Source organism: Zootoca vivipara, chromosome 12, assembly GCF_963506605.1.
Source record: "Zootoca vivipara chromosome 12, rZooViv1.1, whole genome shotgun sequence".
NCBI lineage: Eukaryota > Metazoa > Chordata > Lepidosauria > Squamata > Lacertidae > Zootoca > Zootoca vivipara.
Window position 1 is genome coordinate 57,142,125 of NC_083287.1, and position 15,104 is coordinate 57,157,228.

The following is a 15,104-nucleotide window of genomic DNA, read 5'->3' on the forward strand; positions in this document are numbered from 1 at the left end:
AATTTTAATGTTTTTAATTGGTAATAAAAGAATAGTTCTTGGAAAGTGTCTATAGATTTTACCGCAATCTAGCAGTATAACATTTTTGGTAATGAACTAAATGAATAAATCTTCCAAAACTAGGTCAATGAACTGGCTCAGTTAAAAGAGTAACCACTTTTCAGGAACAATTAAAGAGCCTTCCAGCACTTTAAAGGTTAATTAAGTTGGATTGGGGGACAGAGAAAAACCTGTTCCAGAGCCCCAGACATTTCCCATCCTAGATATCTTGAAGAAATTCACAGCCATGCAAGCAATGCATAGATTCTCACTTTTATGCTATCTTAGGGGAAGGGATTTCCAAAAACCATTCCCAGCATTACTTCCCAAGCCCAAGCCCAAACCCACCTGATCACACTGCAGCAACCTCCCCCCATGGGCACAAACTTGGCAAAGGCTGTTGTACAGATGATTATTTTTTAATTAGTCAATGCCCCAAATGACTGTGTGGATTCAGAGAGCCACACAGGAGATTCACAGAGAGCTAGATTTGATGTTGCGGCTCAGAGTCCTTCTTTGTTCAAGCCTTTTGCCCTTAATACTTGCATATTAGCCAGAGACATTCCATGCACCACATCCTCCAGCTTGTAGAAGGTCTGGAAGGCGGTTGAGGATACCGAGTGGCACTCAAAATAGCGCCTCAGTGTGGCCAGACTCTCCATGACATCTGCCTTGGAGGGGCAGGGCAAGTTATCCGCCTTCTCTTCCTCTGCAGTTGCACAAGCTGGTTCTTGAACCCCTTGGAGCATTTCAGCACCCTCCTGGTCTCCAAAACACTCCAGCTCCTCATCGACCAGCACAAACTGTTCAAATTGCTGCCGGTCCTTGAACCCCAAGGCTTGGACCACGTCCATGGGAGGAGCTGGGATGCGGAGAGCCAAGCCGAAGCCCGCAGCTTGGAAACAGCTTGTGATGGTCTGTGGACAGACATCTAACCAGGCTTGGACTATCATATGAACAGCGTCCAAAAGAGTCAGGTGCTTTGAGAGCTCGCTTGCAGGAACCGCGGATCTGCCGTCGAGCACGGCAAGGAGGCGGAGAAGCATCCTCCTCCGGTAATGGCATTTGAAGTTCTGGACCAGCCCATGCTCAAGAGGATGGACCCGGGAAGAGCCAGGAGGCATGAAAACCATCTTGGTATGAGAGAGCTCAGTGTCAGGGTGCACCGCACATGGGACCAAAAACAGCACCACGCTCCTCTCTGTTCGCTTCATGTCCTCGTTGAATTTCTGGAGCCACTCAGTGAAGATGGTGGCTGTCATCCATGCCTTGCTATCAGCTCTGTAGGTGACAGGCAACAGGCCCTCGCTGCCTACCCCTTGGAAGCCAAATGGCCTTCGTGCCTTGCCGACGACCAGGACGTCCCTCTTGTCTGAAGCATCCAGATTGGTGCAGAGCAAGACAGTGAGCTGGTCCTTGGCTCCCTCTCCACCGTCCCAAGCTAGGCCTTCTGGGGTAGCTCGAAACAGGATGCCGGCCTCCCCGCAGGCGTAGATGTCACGGGAATCGTATTTGTTTAGGATGTAGGGCAGGACGTTGCTTTCCCAGCCCTCATCCTCCAGCTCCTCGCTGTTCTCTTTCTCCTCCAGAGGTCTTCCATGCGCCGCTTTCTGCTTTGCTTTGAAACCACGCAACCAACCCAGGCCTGCCTCCAGCTCTGAATTCCTCCTGAACATCTTGGAGAGATCTCCAGCCTTCTCTTGCAAATGCAACCCATCGGCAGGGGTGCTGGACACACACCTGTGCTCAAACCACTGCAGAAGGGCCACCTCACCAGCCACGGTCTTCTCCTCTAGCTTGCGCTTGCGCCCTGGGTTGCCGTTCTTGCACCACTCGGCCAGGATGCGCTCTTTGTTCTTGATGATGCGGCAGATCTGGGGCTGGGAGACCCCAAACCTCTTGGCCAGTTCGCTCTGGGAGACCTTGGGCCCTTCCAGCATCTCCAGCACCCGGACCTTCTCTTGCAGGGAGAGCTCCTTCCGCTCTTTCCTCTGCACGACAGTCTCGCTCGACAGAGGTGAAACCCTCTTCCTATAGCAGGTGTGGTTGCTGGCATTCCCTGCCAGGCAGGCTCCCTGACCAGTGGCGAGAGCAACATGCTCCATCAAGCTCCTTCCACAGTCCCCGCAGATGTATGAGCATTGCCTGGTGTGGTTCAGACCGTGCTTTTCTAACTCTGCCTTTTGGGCAAAGTTCTTCCCACATTCCAAGCACCAGTGGGGCATCTCTCCCATCGGGGCTCTGCAGATCCCAAAGGCAGGTGCACTGGGGCCACATCCCACTCTGCGGTCCATCACCAGACCCTCCTCACTGCCTGCTCTGGAGTCAGGCTGCCCTGTTTCCAAGTGGTTTTGCCCAAGTGCAGGAGGGCTGAGTCCGTTCTCTCCACCTTTTCCAGGTGAGACCTCCGGCCTCTTTGGATACATCTCCAGTTCCTCTTCCTCCTTCACTCTTTTTGGATGCTGGTCCAATCCTGGAAAAGAAAAAAGTGCAGAGAAGGTTAACTGAGTGACCAAAGGAAGTGCAATGGACTTCTATATGTTCTTCTATCTAACAGACCACCCTTCACCAGTTGCCCTCCAGATGTTTGGGACTACAACTCCCATCAGGCCTAACTACCATGGGGGTCCTTTGATCAGGCTGGGCACTGCCAAGAAGAGCCCGGTGGCTGGATCAGGCCAACATCCTGCAGCCTTTCAGATAGAGTACTCATGTTATTTCTGCTTTTCAGATTATCTGCAGATAGGCAAAATCCTGTTTAATTGGGGGAAAGTGTGGGATGGGACCTGGATAAGAAGGGCATCATTGGGACGCTGCAAAACAAGGTGAGCATTGAACAGCTTCATGGCCACACTAAATTCACCTGTGGAGAAGAATTCCCTCTTGAGAAGAAGGAGAAGAAAACAAGGAGAGTCTGCAGGATCAGGCCAGTGGCACACCTAGTCCAGAATCCTGTTCTCACAGTGGCCAACCAGATGCCCAGTATGAGAAACCAAGCAGGATTCGAGCACAATAACAACTCTCCCCTCCTGCAGTTTCCAGCAACTGGTATTCAGAAGCATTGCTGTCTCCAACTTTGGAGGCAGAGCAGAGATATCCTGGCTTGTAGGCATGGGGCAAGTAATAATAATAATAATAATAATAATAATAATAATAATAATAATAATAATAATAATAATTTATTACTTATACCCCGCCCATCTGGCCGGGTTCCCCCAGCCACTCTGGGCGGCTTCCAACAAAACATTAAAATACAGAAATCCATGAGTATATGGAGTATTCCTTGCTGGACCCACATTTGAACCTTTAAGCCAGCCCTACTCTGGTGGGATTTGGTGCTCCCCCTATTCCTTTCTTCCACCAGGACCCTAAGTCAAGGTTGCATGCTGCATAGTTGAGTGACAGGGCTAGCAAACATTTCTGCCCATTTGCAAGGCAGCATAAATGCTGTCAGGTTCCCCCACCCCAATTCGTGGCTGATGGGACAGGGCAAAAGCAATTTTCATTTGCACTGAACATTTTTGTGGTGAGGTGCATTGAAAGAATCCTCCTCCTCCTCCTGAGGAACCACACAGAAACTCTCTCCTCAACCCCATGCATGTGTCTGCCGAGTTGTTGTTTCCAAGGAGGTGCGTGGAAATCACTCTGCACATGCCCAAGGGTACTCTCTCCCTTCCCCCCCCTGCAGCTGTGAAAACAGCTTCTGGCCACCAACCCGCCCCCATCTCAAATGAATCCCTCAAGCTCTCCGCATGCAGCTCTCCGAGACTTCCTCTGAGCCAACCTTACCTGAATCTGTATCCAGTGGAACCTGGTCTTTTTGAGCCATCCTTTGCCAAACCGAAATGGAAGCCCTTGGCTGCCTCCCACCGCCGCTGCTTTGAGTATCCTTGCAGCAACCAGAGGCTTCAGAACTAGTGCTGGTACCAACAGAGGATGCAGGGAGGAGAGAAAGGCTGAGGATGGAGGATGCTGGAAGGACCAGAGTCCGAGCATCTCCTGGAGAGGAAGGAGAGGGCAAGGCTGCTCCCGCTCCACCAAAAAGTCACAGGGCAGGTGAGGGTAGAGGCCTGTTTGCTGCTGCTCATGGGATGCTGCTCAGCTTCTCCCCCCACCACCTCTCCGCCGCCAGCCCCATCCTCTCTGCCTGCTCTATGTTCGACTCTCCAATTGGTGCTGTGCCTTTCTGTTTAGGATTTCTTCTTGGCCTGGATTGGACAAGGGATCCCTCCAATGGGCAGCAATGAAGCTAGAGGAGAGAGAGAGAGAGAACAATGGTTCATTGCAAAAACCAACAGCGATATCCCCAGCAAGAGCTAGTCAGCCTTTCCTGACGCAGCATCCCCACAGACTGGGACAGGAGGGTGCTGGAAGAGGACTAGAGGACTAGGATGGGAACCTCTCCTCCCCACAGGCAAATTGCTAGGGCTGCAAAAGCAAGCCTATTTGCATTTCTCAAAGCCAGGGCTTTAAATGTAGGGGAGGCCACCCCACCACGACCCACCTGCCTCTTTCACAGGCTGCAGCAAGAGAGTGGGCACAAAGGAAATCTGTTAGGAACTTTAGAACCAAGGTTATCATCTCCACGAGTCCATCTAGCTCAGTACTGTCAACACTGAATGGCAGCAGCTCTACAAGATTTCAGGATGCGGGAACATTCCTAGCCCTGTCTGAAGCTGCTACTGATAAAGAATAATGAGCCAATTTAAATTGGGACATAGGAAGCTCCTTTATATCAAGTCAGGTCCTTATTTACACCAGTGGTTCCCAAACTTTTTCCAGCTACTGCCACCTTGGTTCCATAAACTCAGGCCCAGTTGCCCCCTATGCTATATTAAAAAAAGCATCATTCGTAATAGCGGTTTGCACAGCCCGCTAAGGAAGAATGCTAGAACGCTAAGGAAGATAACGCTAATCTAGAATGCTAAGGAAGATAACAGCACGATGAAATTCAGAACGGTGACAATTAATTGCACATTTATTCAAAACCCAATTAAAGCCATTTAGCTTGATCCAGTGATATCAGCTTTTCAAAGTCTTCATGAGACTCTTAGTCTCAAGGTTGTGAGCAAACCAACCACACAGCCTTTAATCCAGAGCTGCATGTAACAATATATGCATACCAATACAATATTTTTTTTAAAAAAAAATAGCACCAGCCAAAATACGTATATATTACATTGAAATATACCCAAAATAACAATATGCACAGGTTATAATTATTGTTGTTTTGATGTACATATGTACATATGTATTTTTCCTTTTGGTAAATCGCTTTGAGTTGCCATTGCAAAAAGGCAACTAATACATTTAATAAATAATAATTGTATGTTTGCTCCTATATTTAAAATATAATAATCGTGATAGTGATAGTAATAATAAGGGCTAGTTGCTATGGCAAAAAAGTGTCAGATACATTTAATAAATAATAATTGTATGTTCATTCCTGCATGCTAATATAATAATAATAGTAATAGCAATAGTGATAGTAATAATAAGCAATAATTGCCATGGCAAAAAGCGACTAATACATTTCATAAAGAACAATTGCACGCTTGTACCAATAATAATAACAATAATAAATTTATTATTTATACCCCGCTCATCTGGCTGGGTTTCCACAGCTACTACTGTATATTCAAAATTGAATTTTTTTTATGAGGGTAAAAAGAGGAGAGCATAAAATATGGTCTGAAGCTCAACATCCAAAAAAACAAGAAGGGGACGACAGAGGATGAGATGGTTGGACGGTGTTCTCGAAGCTACCAACATGAATTTGTCAAAATTCCGGGAGGCAGTAGAAGACAGGAGTGCCTGGCGTGCTCTGGTCCATGGGCTCACGAAGAGTCGGACACGACTAAACGACTAAACAACAACAACAACAATTTATGGACCTCATAGGTATCTCAAGCCATTTGCCCATGTTGCCATGATGTGACCAGTCCATGCAGAATGTACGTAAGGCACTCTATATATAAAAAGGAGCAAACCAGTAAATATTTTAGGGAACAGGCTAGCAGGCTTCCATCATAGAAGCCTACACAACACACAAACACTGTTGCTGTATGCAGGTTTTATTTAATTTGCTTTTTATCTTATATTTTGGAAATGTACATTAAGTTTTTTTCTCCTTTAATTATTATTTTTTGGGCCCCCAAGAGAGTGGGGCCCTGAGCTGTAGCTTGTTTAGTTTATACGAGACCACATAACACCGGTCCTGAAAGACCTACCTTGGCTCCCAGTACGTTTCCGAGCACAATTAAAAGTGTTGGTGTTGACCTTTAAAGCCCTAAACGGCCTCAGTCCAGTATACCTGAAGGAGCGTCTCCACCCCCACAGTTCTGCCCGGACACTGAGATCCAGCGCCGAGGGCCTTCTGGCGGTTCCCTCGCTGCGAGAAAGCAAATTACAGGGAACCAGGCAGAGGGCCTTCTCGGTAGTGGCACCCACCCTGTGGAATGCCCTCCCACTAGAGGTCAAAGAGAACAACAATTACCAGACCTTTAGAAGGCATCTCAAGGCAGCCCTGTTTAGGGAAGCTTTTAATGTTTGATGGATTTCTGTATTTTAGTGTTTTGTTGGAAGCCGCCCAGAGTGGCTGGGGGAACCCGGCCAGATGGGTGGGGTATAAATAAATTATTATTATTATTATTATTATTATTATTATTATTATTATACGTAAATCCGGCACTGTATCCTATTATATATATATCCTGTATCGTATATTATACATATCCTGTATCCCATATTATTCTAATGGCGATAACAATACAACCAGAGGCCTCTTCTCCCGCCTCCCTCCTCCCCGCAGTGGCGTCCACGGCCTCCGGCCGATAGGTGTCGCTGCGGCAGCTGCCTTCTCCTCCGCCCCTCGGCGGCGCTCTCTCCTCTCTCTCTCTCTCTCTCAGCGCTCGCTCCGCTTCCTGGAGCTTCCCCGGCGCCGCTGTCCATCTCGCCCGCCGCGCTCCTCCCTCTCGCTCTCCCGCGGCGGCGCCCGGCCCTCCTCGCCCCTCAGCAGCGGCGACGACAGCGCCGGGCCATGGCCGAGTGGAGCCCCGCCCAGGTGAGTGGGGCGGGGGGGGGCGGGAAGAGGGGCTGGCGAGAAAGAAGGGACGGTTGGGCGGGGGGGGGGGAGAGAGATGAAGGTGGGGGGGGGCTCCCAAAATGGAGTCTGCTGCTGAGGGAGGTTGTCATGGGTGGTGAAGGGGGGGGAATGGATGCCGTGGGGAGGGCCTGCGGAGGGACCCCTTCCTTAGGAGCCCTCCCCCTTGGCTGGAGGCGATGGGGGCTCTTGTGGCTGCTGCAGTTGTGGGTCCAGTGGAGGGGGGTGTTTTTTGTGGGGTGGGGAGGGCGGAGAGAGGAAAAGTGCTGTCAGGGGATGGGGCTGAGGATGCGGAAGCCTTTGGGGGAGGGGAAGAGAGAGACACGTACATGTCAAAACCGCCCGCAGAAGATGCAGGTCATGCCCCCAAAAGGGTGGGGGGGCTTTTGTGGGGGTTGATCTTTGGGCGGGGGGGTGATCTTTTTTGGGAGGGAAGGGGCAAAGGCTGCCAGGAGATGATGGTGATGTTCAGAAAGAGAGATGAAAACATACACATGTCAGAAGCAACTCCTGGACCTGCAGCTTAGGCTTCCAAAACAGGCGTGAGATGGAGGGTTTTTTTGGGGGGGGGGGATCTGGGAGGGAAGGGGCAAAGGCTGCCCGGAAATGAGGGTGAGGCTCCGGGAGAGAGATGCAAACAGGCCCCAAAACGGTTGTGAGGTGCAGTTTTTTTAAAATAAAAAAGGAGGTTCATTTGGGGAGGATCTGAGAGGGGAGAAGTAAAGGCTGTCAAGAGATGCTGGTGATGCTGGAGAGAGAGGGAAACAAATACATGTCAAAGCTACCTCCTGAAGCTACGGATCAGCCCCCAAAATGGATGTGGGGGAGTTTTTTATGGGGGTTCATTTTGGGGGGGGGGCAGATCTGAGAAGGGAGAAGCAAACGCTGCCAGATGATGATGATGCTGGAGAGGGAGGAAAACAAACAGATGTTACAACTACCTCCTGAAGCTAAGGATTAGGCCCCAAAACGGATGTTTAGTTTATTTTGGGCGGGGGGGGGGGGTGTTGATGGGGACAGCAGCAAAGGAGGCTAACTTTTCATCTCCTGCGTAGGAAAAAAGGTGCCCCAGATCTGAAAGGGACTCCTCCATGGAGGAAGTGTCTTTCATTCCTAGGGCTGAGGCAGTTAATTCCTCCCATCTCTTCCCCTGCCTTAACCCATCCCCAAATTGTTTCTGGCCTCTGCTGCCTTTTGGAGAGAGGCTTTCAGGGCAAAGAGAGGCAGGAGCACGTAGCCCAATTTAGCATGGAAGGGATGCTGTGTGTATTATGCAGCCTGCCTGCCCCCCCACAAAGGAGGGAGAGGGGCTATTTGGGGGCAGTTTTTAAGGACAGATAGTTGTGATGCTAGTTAATTTTCAGCTAAGACCTTATAATAGCAGCGTCTTAAGAAATAACCAAGGAAGAAGATGAATGAGTTACAGGGGGTATATTTTGATTCTTAACATTTCTTCCACAAGTTCATCGAGGCATAACAGAGAGCTCCCAGATAATCTCCCATTCAGGCAGTGCTTAGAGCCGGCTCTGTTTCGCATCTGCAAGGTTGCAGCATCATGTGCCTTCAATCCATGCCCTAGAGCCTAAAGATGTGGTGATGCTGTCATCGAGGAATAAATGATGTGTTCCTTTGCTCCTAGCATAAAGGAGTGAGGCATAGTGCTGCAAGTCTACACAGGTGGTTCAGTCCCAAGTCTTGCCCACAGTCAAGGTCTCTGGAAATGGTTTCATGTTCCTTAATTATAGGGGTTTTTTTTGGCAGCAGAGATTTGGACTGCATTGTTTAAAGTGATGTTGCTGTTATATTTATTTATACCCCTCCTTTTCCCCAGACCAGAACAACACAGAAATTTAAAAACAGTGAAAAACATATAAAAGATAATACAGTCGTCTCTTGGTTTTCGAACAGCTTAGTTCTCGAACGTTTTGGCTTCTGAATGCTGCAAACCTGGAAGTGACTGTTCTGGTTTGTGAACTATTTTTGGAAGCCAAACACCTGACGGGGCTTCCGCGGCTTCCGATTTCTGCAGGAGCTTCCTGCAGCCAATTGGAAGCTGCGCTTAGGTTTTTGAATGTTGTGGAAGTCAAACAGACTTCTGGAACAGATTCTGTTCGACTTCCAAGGTATGACTGTAATTTAAAAGTAATTAATAGAAAAGCAATATATAATTTGTACAATATATAAAAGTACAAATAATAAAAAAGTACAGTGCTATTAAAAGCCATTTCCTTGTTTAAAACAACAACAACAACAACAACAACAACAACAACAACAACAACAACAGTTCCCAGAAGCCGGTTGGAATAAAACAGTCTTCACCTGCTGGTGAAGGGAAAGGAACCAGTCTTCCTTCTTTAGGAAGGAGAAGCCACTGAGAAGGAGCAGCCACTGAGAAGGCCCTTTTCCAGTACTGAGAAAAGGGCCTCCCGCCAAAGATCTCAAAGCCTGGGCACGTTCATAAAGGAGAATATCACGGAAGAAAGCCTGTCAAGTCTTCCCCCGTAATCTTTTTGTTGGGGGGAGGGGTGTGTGTTCTGATCCTAGAAATTCATACGCCATCTTCACCCACGTGAACCAGCCCGTATCTCAAGATCAGCTTTGGAGGCCCCGCTTGTCTGCCCCTAACTAGGGCCTTCTTGGTGGTGGTCCCTAGACCATGGGTCTCCTTCCACAGAAGATGGATGGATGCATAATCAGAGATACCCTTCAAAAAAAAGCCTGGAGGACCCAGTTGGCTTCTAGTTAGGATGGTCTTTGTTGTTTTAGAATCTGTTGGTTTTAAATGGTTTGACTATTTTATGCTGGGTTGAATACATACTTTTTATATTTGCGGTGATTGCTGCTTTGCTGTGAAATCTGTATTTCTGGATTGTATTTTTAGTTTTGTAATCCACCCAGAGAGGACACTGTCCTGTAGAATTCTTATAAAACTTCTTTTTTAAAAAAAATAAAATGCTGCTCATTTTCCAAAAACATTTCAGGAATTGCTTGTGCAATGGACCCTCTTGCCCTAGTGACTTGCTCGCGTCCTGTTGTTGGTGGGGCCTCCTTTTTTCCTTTGCAGTTTCTCACTTGCTGGGACAAGGTGGTCCCACAAGGTCCTTCCTTTGCGCTTAAGCAAGAGAGCACACCTCAGTAATTTGACACAGATACTTATTTTATTGTTTTATTAAAACATTTTTTGCCTGCCTTTGATTTAAGGTCTCCAAGGCAGCTTGCAGCATAAACAACGGCAACAGAACCCACCACAAATCATGTATAAACCATCCAAACTTAAGAGAGTCAGTGTTGTGCTGTGGTTTAAGTGTCGAACTAGGACCTGGGAAGAGACCAGGGTTCGAATCCCCACTTGACCATGAAGCTCACTGAGTGTGACCTTGGGGACAAGTCCCTCCCCCTCAGCCTAACCTACCACGCAGGGCTGTTGTGGGGATTAAAGCCAAGCTTTTCTCAAGCTTTGAATTGTCAATTCTCACCAGCTGCAGGCAGCATGGCCAGTGGGCCAGTGATAGTGAAAAGGCTAGTCCCCCCAAAACAACAACAACAACAACAACAACAACAACAACAACAACCCTGGAGGGCACTAAGTCTAGTCTGTATACAAGTAAACCATGACTCATTCTGGCAGGGTCATTAATCTTCCATATCTGCAAATTGATCCTCCCTATGTGCCCTTTGTAAACTTAATATACCTCATTGGACCATGGGGATTCATGGGGGTGGGGGCAAGGGCAGAAGAGGAGACATCAAAGGCTTGGCCCAAAATTGAAGTCAGCTTGTGGGTTGGTGAGTCACCTTCATTAGATGGGATTCCCTCCTAAAGCAATCCCATTGAATTCCTGTCCCAGCTTTCCATGAGAGCTTCAAACAAAGGAGTTGCTGGGGCTTCTGCTCTTGGAAAAAGAGGTGTCTGCACTTACAGATGCATTTGTACTCTTGACAAACCTCTCATCCTGAAGTACAGAGTTCCACAGATCGCCTGAACGCTGTGTTACACTCCCTTTTGGAAGGGGGTTTATGAGCTGATGATGTGCAAATTCAGCTATCACACGGCAAGCTGAGCTGCTGTGTCCTAAATGATCGGTGCTGCAATAAAAGTCTTGTAGGTTTCCATTAGTTTCCATGGTCTTTCTAAAGGGAGGCACCTTGTCTTGCAAAATCCACACATGGAAGTCATCCCTTCATCTCTGTTGCTTTTGCCTTCCTTTGAACCTTGTACATCTTGGAAGCAAGATGTCCGCAAATGTTCTCCAAAATCCTTGAGGAGGTGCATGGTATCTGGGTGCAGAACGTTCTGTCTCTTATTCCCCTCCACGATGAACCTCAGCACTGTTTGTCCTTTTCGTGCTGCCTTTTCTAATGCACAGAGCTGTTCCAGGCTCGCTGCAGCTTCAAAGGTTTCCTCCTGGAGTTGCAATAGGTAGCTTCAAGGCCAGCTTAATGAAGCATTCCGGTTGGTGGCTGATAGAAAGGACTTGTGCTTGAATGATCAACAAAAAGCAAGTGCTGATTGTAGAAAAGAAACAGGTACAGTAAGCCTGAACCAAGCATCATACAAATGCTAAAGATACGGAGAAGTAAATATTATTAATAATTGTACGGTTAAGAATATCACATGGTTAGAGAAGGGCTGCTGTTTAAGCAGAGAAATGCAGCATAACTGATGAGTGAAGAATTTATTAGAGATGGAGCAGTGATCAGCAGCTCTGAAACTTGTAAGCCACCTGGAAGAGCACCCAGGTCATTTCTTGTTTCCATGTATAGCACAGAGTGTACTGCTTGGACCACGTAATAGCAGCCATGGTTTTTCTCTCATAAAGATCCCTCTCCATTGATCTCCGCCTGCAGTACACAGTTCATTGGTTGTTTTGTTGCTCAGTGACTGCTGGCATTTTGACTATTTGGCATCTGGTACAGAATTAATTCTCCCAAGTTCCCAATACTCATGCTTTTGGGATAAAATGAAGTTGATGAACCGGAGGCAACTAGATGCCAAAGGTGGGCAGGGAAAGCCTTCCTGGACTCAGGTGGGGGGGTCAGTGGCCAGCAGGTCCCTGCTGAATGTCCAGCAGGAGTGGAAGTATGCAGAATATGCAAATACGTACACTTTCTGACCTTTTTATGGCACAGAACTTACCTGCTCCTTCTTCCTTTTAAATTTCGGCTAACTGTTCCTAGACATCCTTCCTCAAGAGGAACGGCCAGAGACAGTGGCTGCAGAACATTGCTCTGTTCCAGGCCACCCAGGAATGTAATGTTGTTTGCATGTCTCCCCTCTCCAATAGGCTCTTCAGTGGGAGGTGGAGGCCCAGCCCATGGCTGCTGCCCAGCCCCTCGGCGCCCCTGAGCAGACGCCCATGGGGGACGTGCTCCCTGAAGCGGCTGAGCTCTCCCTGACGGTCGTGGCTGAAATCCAAGCGGTGGAGAGCAAAGTGGACTCTTACGCAGCGCAGCTCATGAGCCTGGAGGGGAGGATGGGGATGGCTGAGACGAAGCTGGACGGCTGTGAAAAGACCGCTGTCGAATTTGGGAACCAGCTGGAGAGCAAGTGGGCTGCCCTGGGGACCCTCATTCAAGAGTATGGGCAGCTCCAGAGGAGGCTGGAGAACATGGAGAACCTGCTCAAGAACCGCAACTTCTGGATCCTCCGCCTGCCCCCAGGATCCAGGGGGGAAACCCCCAAGGTAAGCAGAGTGGGAGGGGATAGGGGCTCTGCCTGGCCATATAAGAGAGGGGGGATTTCTCATTTTCACAAATTACTGCTTTGCAGTATTTTCTAGCAAGCCTTGCTATCTGTAGGATGGGGTAGTTTTCTCCCTCTCTCGAAACACCGGAACTCTTGGGCATTCAGTGAAGCTGAATGTGGGAAGATTCAGGACAGATAAAAAAAGAATGTCATTCACACAGCACATATTTAAACTGTGGGACTCCCTCCTGTAGGAGGCAGTGATGGTTCCAACTTGGATTGCTTTAAAAGACAGATTTATAGAGGAGGCGGCACCACAATTTGAGGCAGCAATGCTTCTGAAGACCAGTTGCTAGAAACCACAGGAAGAGAGAGTTGCTCAGATCCTGCTTGCAGGTTTCCCACAGGAACCTGGTTGGCCACAGTGAGAACAGGATGCTGGACCAGGTGTTTGTATGTTTTGTTTTAAAATAGGGTTTCTCCTTACAGTATCGCTTCCTGGGTTAACGCAGTTCCTTGCAGGTGCAAAATGGCAGTAAAAGCAGCAACACGAGAAGTTTGAACTCAAATAATCAATTAACAGCTTCTGAGAAGAAGAAAAAAAAACCTGTTTTCAACTGGCATCAAAGAGTCGGTAGAATTGACACCAGCGGACTTGGAAGAAGACAAAGGAAGGAAGGAAGGAAGGAAGGAAGGAAGGAAGGAAGGAAGGAAGGAAGGAAGGAAGGAAGGAAGGAAGGAAGGAAGGAAGGAAGGCGGGAAGGGAAGGGAAGGGAAGGGAAGGGAAGGGAAGGGAAGGGAAGGGAAGGGAAGGGAAGGGAAGGGAAGGGAAGGGAAGGGAAGAAGAAGAAGAAGAAGAAGAAGAAGAAGAAGAAGAAGAAGAAGAAGAAGAAGAAGAAGAAGAAGAAGAAGAAGAAGAAGAAGAAGAGTTTGGATTTGATATCCCGCTTTATCACTACCCGAAGGAGTCTCAAAGCAGCTAACATTCTCCTTTCCCCTCCTCCCCTACAACAGACACCCTGTGAGGTGGGTGGGGCTGAGAGACTTCAGAGAAGTGTGACTAGCCCAAGGTCACCCACTCTGCTGCATGTGGAGGAGCGGAGACGCGAACCCGGTTCCCCAGATTACGAGTCTGCCGCTCTTAACCACTACACCACACTGGGCAGAGCGATGGAGGTGGAGACGCTCCTTCAGGAAGGAAGGAGGGAGTCAGGGGTGTTTGGGGAAAGGTTATCTGTAATTTCAGTTGCCCATAAAATGTGTAAAAATGGTTGGAAGCTAAATATATGACCAGGTTCTGAGATTTACATCAGGGGACCTGGCAGAGGATTAGAAACACAGGAAGCTGCCTTATACCAAGTCAGTCCGTTGGTCTATCTAGCTCAGTACTGTCTACACTGACAAGCAGCGGCTCTCTATGGTTTCAGGCATGAGTCTCCCCCCAGCCCTACCCGGAGATGCCAAAGACTGAACCCGGGGTGTTTTTGCATGCAAGGCAGCTGCTCTACCTAAGAGGAAGTGACTTCTCCCTCTCTTTGACGCTGTTGCAGGTCCCTTTGCTGTTTGACGAAGCCTCCTGCAGTTTCTCCGAGCAAGAGTGGCGCAGCTTGGATGAAGGGCAGAAGGACCTCTACCGGCACATCATGAAGTGCAACTACAAGGCCGTTGTCTCTATGGGTAAGGAAAGGGTCCACATGGCGTGGCCAAGCAGAGCTCTGTGTGCACCTGAGCCTTCATCCACAATGGCCCAAGGACTTGCTAAGTGGACATAGCATCAGTTCTCAGCCGACATCTGACCAGGCTTCAGGGTGATGCGGGTGCAGATCAGATACAGGAAGCTGCTAGGTGCTGATTCAGGCCATGGGTTCATCTTGCGCAGTATTGCCTGTTCTGGCAGCTCTCCAGGGTTTCAGGCAGGAGTTATATGGACCCAGCAAAAGGGATCCTTATCAGGTCTGCAGGTGACCCAAGCTGTGTGCAGCACAAGAATGCCCAGAGCTCAGCTGGTCATTGGCTAGTCTGTCCTGGCAGGAAATTCCTTCAGATAGGATGGTCATTGGAACATGTGCAGAGGAGGGCGATCTAGAAACCAAGCCTTATGGAGAGCAATTGAGGGAGTTGATATGTTTAGCCTGGATAAGAGGAAACTGAGAAGTGACATGATAGCCATCTCCAAATATAGAATCGTAGAGTTGGAAGAGACCACAAGGGCCATCCAGTCCAACCCCCTGCCGAGCAGGAAACACCATCAAAGCATTCTTGACATATGCCTGTCAA

The 15,104-nt window shown here is 48.5% G+C and overlaps 2 protein-coding genes across 2 annotated transcripts in view; one reads left to right on the forward strand and one right to left on the reverse strand.

Annotated features, from left to right (window-relative positions):
* Positions 1–155: 155 nt before the first annotated feature.
* Positions 156–3,918, reverse strand: LOC118092191 (tigger transposable element-derived protein 3-like). Its single transcript, XM_035130007.2, has 2 exons — positions 3,829–3,918; positions 156–2,512 (listed from the first exon to the last, which is right to left on the reverse strand). The coding sequence occupies exons 1-2, from the start codon at positions 3,866–3,868 to the stop codon at positions 543–545; spliced, it is 2,010 nt and encodes a 669-aa protein (XP_034985898.1). The 5' UTR covers positions 3,869–3,918; the 3' UTR covers positions 156–542.
* A 3,049-nt stretch (positions 3,919–6,967) lies between these two features.
* Positions 6,968–15,104, forward strand: part of LOC118091727 (zinc finger protein 777) — a 31,444-nt gene continuing 23,307 nt past the window's right edge. The window contains exons 1-3 of the mRNA XM_035128985.2: positions 6,968–7,102; positions 12,427–12,825; positions 14,378–14,504. Coding sequence (XP_034984876.2) covers positions 7,079–7,102; positions 12,427–12,825; positions 14,378–14,504 — 550 coding nt within the window. The 5' untranslated portion in view covers positions 6,968–7,078. The remainder of the gene's footprint in view (positions 7,103–12,426; positions 12,826–14,377; positions 14,505–15,104) is intronic.

Excerpts from the sequence above, each read along its gene's own strand:
- LOC118092191 (XM_035130007.2), bottom strand. The coding sequence starts at position 3,868 with ATGGCTCAAAAAGACCAGGTTCCACTGGATACAGATTCAG. Across the intron at positions 2,513-3,828 it reads TCCACTGGATACAGATTCAG|GATTGGACCAGCATCCAAAA; the intron begins GTAAGGTTGGCT and ends TTTCTTTTCCAG.